The sequence below is a fragment of the Panthera tigris genome, chromosome B1, assembly GCF_018350195.1.
Source record: "Panthera tigris isolate Pti1 chromosome B1, P.tigris_Pti1_mat1.1, whole genome shotgun sequence".
Taxonomy (NCBI): Eukaryota; Metazoa; Chordata; class Mammalia; order Carnivora; family Felidae; genus Panthera; species Panthera tigris.
The window spans coordinates 51631644-51639877 of record NC_056663.1 but is presented as its reverse complement, the minus strand read 5'-3'; the positions used below and the strand labels follow the sequence as shown (position 1 = coordinate 51639877).

The 8234-nt window shown below is 53.1% G+C and overlaps 1 protein-coding gene across 3 annotated transcripts; it reads left to right on the top strand.

Annotated features, from left to right (window-relative positions):
- The first annotated feature begins 1188 nt into the window (after positions 1-1188).
- On the top strand, positions 1189-8212 carry SOX7 (SRY-box transcription factor 7). 3 transcript variants are annotated; one of them, XR_006216673.1, is made up of 3 exons: positions 1189-1489; positions 5388-6500; positions 6600-8212. XR_006216673.1 is itself a non-coding variant. In XM_042983576.1 (2 exons), the coding sequence occupies exons 1-2, from the start codon at positions 1252-1254 to the stop codon at positions 6308-6310; spliced, it is 1161 nt and encodes a 386-aa protein (XP_042839510.1). In that variant the 5' UTR covers positions 1189-1251; the 3' UTR covers positions 6311-8212. The 3 variants fall into 3 exon arrangements, 1 of the variants encoding a protein (XP_042839510.1); XR_006216672.1 differs by having other exon boundaries at positions 6580-8212; XM_042983576.1 differs by having other exon boundaries at positions 5388-8212.
- The last annotated feature ends 22 nt before the right edge of the window (positions 8213-8234 follow it).

Below are 8234 nucleotides of genomic sequence, written 5' to 3'. Positions count from 1 at the left end.
CCTTATTTACTCATTCACTTATTCATTCACTTATTCGGCAGTTCCTGAGTGCCTACTGTGTGCAGGAGCTGAAGTAAGAGCCAGCAGAATGGCCCTGCCCACACGAAGCTGGGTATGGAAAGAGCTGTCCTCTGGGGCAGGGGGCAGGCATCTGGCATCTTGGAAAGACTGCCAAGCTCCCACACTTCAACCCTCGGAGTTGAGCTCAAGCCCAGAACCAGTGGCCTATCTCTGGGGTGTCAAGAGAAGAACTCAGAAAGTCATAAGGGAACGCGGGAGGGGAGGGCCAGGACAACCATTCTAAGGAGCAGGACGGAGAAAAGAGAAAATACAACCAGAAGAAAATTCCCTGAGGGAAGAGCTAGAGAGGAGGGGGCTGGAGACCTTGCGGACATCGGAGACAAGGGTGTTGTGAGACTAAGGGTGTTAAAGAAGAGACCTTAGTGGCGGAGTGAATAAAGGGGAACTGAGAACGCAGACAAGCCCTCGGGACAGCCAGGGAGTCTCGGGGCGTCGAGGGGGTCCTTGATGAGCGCTGCATAGAATCCCATGGAGAGTGCAGACCCAACCCTTGCCAGTCTCTGGCCGCCAAAGCTGGCTGGGGGCGAGGTTGGTGAAGCCTGGGTCATTTTAGAAAAAGAGTAGAAATGTTCTCTCAAGAACAGTTCACGGGCTGCTCTGGGAGGATTCATGGTCAATGTCTCTCGCGCCTGGCCCTGACCAGCGAAACCTGTTTGGCTTCGGTTCTTCCTGGGATTCCAGGCGCCAGAGGAGTTGGTGGAGCCTGGCTCCGGGAGGCCGTCGAGAGTCGGGACAAGGGGCTGGAGTCTGGCTCCCGGTCCGGGGCGAGGTGACTGCGGGGGGCGCCAGCCTCCCGGCTCTGCGACACCTGCACCTGGAGCGGGCGGGACGAGAGGCGTTCCTGGGGGCGTCCAGGCAAGGATTCCCAGGAGGGACTCTGGAGGCAGAGGGGCGGGCCGGGGAGGGCGCCGGGAAGTGGCCCTCCCTCCCATCTCCCCCTCCTGGCAGGTCGGAGCCGGGACGCGGTGGCCCTGGACGCTGGGAGTGGGCCCGCGCCGAGACGGAGGGAGGGGCCGCGCCGCCTTCGAGAGTCATTGGAGGACGCGACCGCCCGAAGCTGATAAATAAGGGGACGGGCCGCGGCTGCCAGCCAAGTTGGACGCCCGACCCGTGCGAGGGCCAGGTCAGCGCCTGCCCGGCGAGGCGAAACGAGGGGACCCCAGTGCGGCCATGGCCTCGCTTTTGGGAGCTTACCCGTGGCCCGAGGGGCTCGAGTGCCCGGCCCTGGAAGCCGAGCTGTCGGATGGGCTGTCTCCACCAGCCGCCCCCCGCCCTCCGGGGGACAAGGGCTCGGAGAGCCGCATCCGGAGGCCCATGAACGCTTTCATGGTGTGGGCCAAGGACGAGAGGAAACGTCTGGCCGTGCAGAACCCGGACCTGCATAACGCCGAGCTCAGCAAGATGCTGGGTGAGTAAGCAAGCCGGCAGGCGGGGCGCCCCGGGAGGTCGGCAGGCTTGGGGGCTCGGGAGGGGGCGGGCCGGGGGCTCGCGGCTGCGGGCAGGGCGGGGGGCCCTCGAGCTTGCGGAGCGTGGGTAGGAGCCCGCGAGAGGGTATGCGCGGGGAGCGCGGGCGCTGTCTGTGCGGGCGAGGTTGGGCATCTGTGCGAGCGTGGGTGTGCGCGCAGTGCCCGGGATTCAGAGCAGGGACACCTCGACGAGGCCCAAAGTGAAACCGCGCGGCCCACTAGGGTGGGCCAGGAAGCCCACTGGCGGTAACAGGAGCAGAATTTGGGGTCCCAGGGAATAGCGGAGACCCGCGCGCACGGACGAGTTGGAACCGAAACGCAGAGGAGACCGGGTGGAACCGGTGTTTGCTGGGAATGCCGAAGCGGGAAACCCACCATCCCCTTCACTTTACCACTGGCACAATCACGGAAGGTGGTTGTAACTATTATTAACGAATATTCGTGAAGAGAGAGCTTGTGGGAACGCAGCCCTTCTTTAACTTAATTTTTAAACCAAGAGCGAAAAGTACGCAGAGACTCGATTCGATCGTGTATTTCTCAATCTCAGGAGCGTAGATAATTTGATTGGGATGCTCAGGGCCGCCAGCGAGGTCTGTCCCGGGGGCCGCCAATTTCCCAGGGCTGCTGCGCAGTCCCAGCAGGGGCAGTCGGACTGGGGACAGGGACACGCCAGACCGGGGGAGCCCAGAGAAAGGATGTTAGGTCACATCCGAAAAACCGGAGTTCCAGTCGGGTTTCGTCAGGGCTTCTTCTCTCCCACGTCTGGAGCTGAGCACTTTCAGCGCCGCTCTGCCGCTCTACTCCTAACCTTTTTGCCTTTGGATTTATTTTTATTCATTTTAAGTGGTGGAAACCTTTCAGAGCATTTCATAGGCACAGTGGGCGCCAGGACCTGAGAGAAGGGACAGTAGGGGTCACCATAGGCTGCCCTGCCCCTCCCCAACCCCACCCTGCCCAGAACTGAGCCTTTTTTTCCTTTTCCCTCTAGAGCTCAGAACTGTGGCGGTGAGGGCTGACACCCATCTTCCTGCCGGCTAAACCTGCTGGTCCGCAGAGAGGGTCCCTCCTGCAGTCCAGGCGTCCATTCAAAGCAGCTGGTTTCAAAAAGCCTGCTACCCATGGCCCAGCCCCCTGGCTAGATGTGTCAGTGTCTCCATGAGCCGCTTTCTTCATAAAAATATTTAAAATTATATTTCATGCTCCGGTGGCATAAAGACAAACATATTAATATACACAACAGTAAAGTATTTATCTAAAAGTTCATTTGTTTCTTCAGATTTCTTTTTTTTAAGTTTATTTATTTTAAGAGAGAGACACACACACAGTGTGAGTGGGGGAGGGGCAGAGAGGGGGGAGACAGAGAGAGTCCCAAGCAGGTTCCCCACTGTCAGAGCAGAGCCAGATACTGGGCTTGACCTCCAGAACTGATACTGAACTCGAACTCAGGAACCATGAGACCATGACCTGAGCTGAAATCAAGGGTCCGACACTTAACTGATCGAGCCACTCAGGCACCCCTTTTTCTCCAGGTTTCTAAAGAAATGAAAACGCTTTTTTTTTGTGGACCTCTCCACATTTTTTCAGTGAGCCCAGGCACTGTGCCTCTTGCTGAAGTGAAGCTCTTGTGACCACGACAGAGTGAGGTTTCTGTTGCGGCCCAGGCCAGAGGTGGGAGAGGAACTCAGGCTAGGGAACCTTCTGCGACCCAGGCTGCCTGCTCCCAGGGAAAGGGCAGGCAGAAAGACCTGCCTGACAAATGCCTCTAGCGAGCTGATGCCTGTTGGCAATTTGCATTTAGACTTCCAGAGGTTATAGTTCATTTTGCAGGAAAGACACTGATTCCTTCCTGCTTAACCACACAGTCCCTGGTCCTGGGCAAGAGGAACCAACATATTTTTAAAATGCAGACTTTCTACACTTGTTAATAAGGGGGTGGCAGGATGATCTACTTCTACTCTATGATCTTGCCCAGCCCTTTCCTTTCTGACCTAGGAAAGAGTCCCAACTCTTTTGACTATAAGTTTTCCCAACTTCAACATTAAAAATGTCACCCAGTAGCACTGGTATTTTCGGTATACTGTGAATGAGAAGGAACATAAAGACAGTTTTACATTTAGTGGTATTTACAGTGAATATTTTATTAATACTATGACATCCATGTATACTTAGAAACCTGAGTCCCATTTTATATTCAGTCCACAGACAGGGTGTGGGGTGTGCCTGGATCTTGGGCCTCTTGCAACAACTTTGCAGTCTCAGCCACAGGCTGTGAACTGCTGACCAACCCCAAATCCAGAGTTCCTCACACTTTTCAAGTTGCCCTTTTAAGTGACAGCTAATTATATTAATTGACGACTCTGTCACAATAGTTATAAACTTTCATCCCAGTGGTAGAGTGCCTTTAATAATTGTCCTCCTCCAGTGCCCTTTGAGGGCCAGGCATCCAGAGTCAGCCAGTGCGGGTACCCAGGCAGCAGTTACACACACCTCTGCACTGGGCCCTGTGCAGAGGGCTTGGGGCAGGACATGTGGCCCCTTTCCTTACAGGGCTTGGGGATGGGGATGCTTACCCTCTGGACCAGTAGGTCTCAAACTTTAGGATACATCAGAGTCATGTGGGGAACTTTTAAATTTGCAGAATCCCAAGTCCGCCCTAGGAGGTAACAATCTAAGGGGTCCAGAAATGACTTTCAGAAAACCAGCAGCCAGAGGGATATTCAATGAATATAGACAGATGAGAGAGGTGCTAAAACAATTTACAAAAAGATACAAAAGGGAATAAGGATGAATAGAAAATACAAGTGAAATCAGCATTTTAGCATCCGTGGGATACAAGCATGGGATGCTTCTTAGAGAGTTTTGCATTGGATAGTATTGCAGTACATTTTATAGTGTGAAAAATAAAGTCCCAGGGAAGTTAAAGAATTTGCTTCTGCAAAGAGAATCAAAGACTGAGCAGCTGCCCCCTGCCATAGTGCAAGGGTACTAAGTAGGTGGCAGGAGGCCTTGACATGAGTGTGTGCTGGCACACCTGTGTGCCTGTGCATGCATGTGTGTGTGTGTGTGTGTGTGTGTGCCTGTGCATACAGGTGTGTGCATGCACTGTGTGTGTGTGTGTGCATACAAGGGGGTGCATGTGCCTGTGCATGCATGTATATGTGCATGTTGCAGGTAGATGCTAGCATTCTGGCCATGGTCTTTATATGGCAGAGTCATAACTGACCTTCAGATATGAGGGATAATGGTCTGTTACCCTAAGTGGGATCCTGTAATTTACTTACATATGTGAAACGATTGACTGAGCCTGAGTTCCTTCACAAGAAGACCTGTGAAATTTATGCCATAAATAAATATAGCATTATTTCCTGAGAGGCAGCAATAATCAGCAAAGGCAGAGAGTTTTCATTAAAATGCACAAATGGTTTGTGGACTTGGTCCACGAAGGGTAAAAAAGAGCCCAAATCAATGTAGTCGTTATATATTTTTATCCTGTGTCTGACCCGGGGTCTGGTGGGCCCTTCACCGTGAATCCCACATCGCGCACATTCATAGGAGAGGTGATGTGTTGGCGGCTGCGGTTGACTTGAGTGGTTTCGTAGGATGCAAGCGGGAGAGATTGGCTTGGCCTCACAGTGCTAGGGTGCTAGCAAGGGGGTACGAGGGGCGCGGTGTCCTCTGTGTCCTTTGTGGAGTGGGGGAACCCGCGGGTGGGATGAGGGCCAGAGGCTGAGGGCAGGTGTGAGTGTGGATGCTGGGAGACACGAGTGCCTGGGACAAGGGCACCGGCCTCCCCAAGCCGCACGGATGCTAAAAGTGGCCTTCTCTGACCTATGTGAGCAGGAAAGTCGTGGAAGGCGCTGACGTTGTCCCAGAAGAGGCCCTACGTGGACGAGGCGGAGCGGCTGCGCCTGCAGCACATGCAGGACTACCCCAACTACAAGTACCGCCCTCGCAGGAAGAAGCAGGCCAAGCGCCTCTGCAAGCGCGTGGACGCAGGCTTCCTCCTGAGCTCCCTCTCCCGAGATCAGAACGCTCTGCCCGAGAAGCGGGGCGGCGGCCGGGGGGCGCTAGGAGAGAAGGAGGACAGCGGTGAGTACTCCGCGGGCTCCGCCCTGCCCAGCCTGCGGGGCTGCTACCACGAAGGGCCGGCTGGCGGCGGCGGCACCCCGGGCAGCGTGGACACCTACCCCTACGGGCTGCCCACGCCCCCGGAAATGTCGCCCCTGGACGTGCTGGAGCCGGAGCAGACCTTCTTCTCCTCTCCCTGCCAGGAGGAGCATGCGCACTCCCGCCGCATCCCCCACCTGCCGGGGCCCCCTTACTCACCGGAGTACGCCCCCAACCCCCTCCACTGCGGTCACCCCCTGGGCTCCCTGGCCCTTGGCCAGTCCCCAGGCGTCTCTATGATGTCCACTGTACCCACCTGTCCCCCGTCTCCTGCCTATTACTCCCCTACCACCTACCACCCTCTCCACTCCAACCTCCACGCCCACCTGGGCCAGCTCTCCCCTCCTCCCGAGCACCCCGGTTTTGATGCCCTGGATCAGCTGAGCCAGGTGGAACTCCTGGGGGACATGGATCGCAATGAGTTCGACCAGTACTTGAACACTCCTGGCCACCCGGACTCTGCTGCGGGGGCTGTGGCTCTCAATGGGCATGCCCCGGTCTCCCAGGTGACATCGACAGGCCCCACAGAGACCAGCCTTATCTCCGTACTGGCTGATGCCACGGCCACGTACTACAACAGCTACAGCGTGTCATAGAGCCCGGGGCAGCCAGCCCAGCCCTGCCTCGCCGCAGCCCTCTCCTTCCCGCGCACTGAGCAGAGCCGATGGCGCCGCGCTAGCAGCTTTCCTCCAGCCGCCGGGTGTGCAGGTCTGACCTGTCCTCGGGGCAGAACGGGGCTCTGCGGATCTGAGCGCCCCTTCACTCCCGGCAGCCTGCATTTTGAGGGTATTCCTTCAAATGGGTTCTCATTGACTGCACCCGGGGAATAAGGCAAGTTAGTTGCTCAAAGATGGTTTCCCGGTAGATTTTCCTTTCCTTCTCCAGGTCCCCGTCACGGAAACAAATGTGTGAAATCCCAGCGGCTTTCATACATCTCCAGCTTCTGACACAGCCGCATGGGGCACAGCCGTCCTGATCTATGGGTCCTCCCGGTGAGGAGATCCCTGAGCTGGGATCCAGGCGACCCCCGCTCCAGTCCCAGTTCTGCCTGGGAGAGTTGGTTCCCACTCGTCTCTCTTCCCCTTCCAACCCCTCCCCCCACCCCCACCCCCCAATCTAGGAAGTGGGGCACAGACTTGATATCTAAGGCCGCTTCCGCTCCAAGGTTTTCTGATCTAGGATTGTTTCAAGGCTAATTAAAAGGAAAACGAAGTTTGACTTAATAAGTTCATTGACGGCCAACCTGGTGATAATTCTGTGTGCATAGCCCAAGAACACGTGGCTTTGTGTGCTTGCACTGCCTTTCAAAATGATCACAGTCTTTCAAAAAGACTCCTCCAACTTGAGAAACAACACCCATCTTGATTTGGAAAATTAACCACTAGGGTTGCCTGCGTCACCGAAAATAGGATTGAATTCAAGCTATTGTTTTTTAAACATATTTTGAAAGATAAATTATTTTTTATTACACACACATTTCAAGAGAATATACACAGCCTGAATATATAGTGTTTGTGGGACACACACAACACACACACTTTCATGCACACCCTTAAATGCATGTCTGTGCAGCCTAAATCAGATACTCTTGTTGATGTTGGCAACTTCTTGTCAACTCCCTGTTCCTAATGACCCAAAGAGCTGGGAACCTACAGAGCAATGTCACTTACCTCCAATCTAGATATGTTGATTTCTTGAGCAAAATTTCATCATACTCTCCCCCTCTGCAGGTGCAAAAGGAATTTCCTTCTCTCTGTCTCTGAGTCCCCTTCTTCCTTTCCTGGATTTCTTTTTCTCTTCTTCACCGTTCTTCCTCCACCCCTGAATTGGCCATGAATTCAAAGATCCCCTGATTTAAAAATCCTAAGCATGATTCCTATGGCTGCAGTGGGAGTTTGGTCTCCTCACCAGCCATCTGGTTCTTGGTAACACCTTCAGCCAACACTTCAAAACAACTTCCTTCACTATACTTACTTCCCAAAGAACAGAAACGCACTGTGATCCAGAAAATGTTTCTGAGCCCTGACCCCACCCCAAAAACATTTTCATCCTTTTCTCAAAACTCCTTTGAAGGAACATAACTAGCAACAAGCAAAAAGGCAGTTGTCTGTCTTTTAATTGCAGCATATTATTATCGCCTGTATGAAATATGTAAGTGTTTTATATATTCTCCTATTTTCAGCTTATATTTTATATTGTTGAGAGATCCTTTGTTTTCTTCCAAGGAGTCCTACTGTAAAATTACTTATAAGATATAATTAATCTTTATGCTATTGCTGTATATACATTTGGTAATAAATAGTAAATCATTGACAATATGATTGGCTGATGCAGTCCAGAATGTATATTAATAATCTTGTAAAACATTATCACAGACGTTAAGCTAAACTGTTCCCCCCCTCCCTTTTTTTTTAGTAAGAACTACACATGCTTTGGAACGGTTGTAGATATTGATCTGTCTAAAATATTTAATTTAAATAAATGTTTTTGTACCATGACCATGCTATCATTTGAAATAGA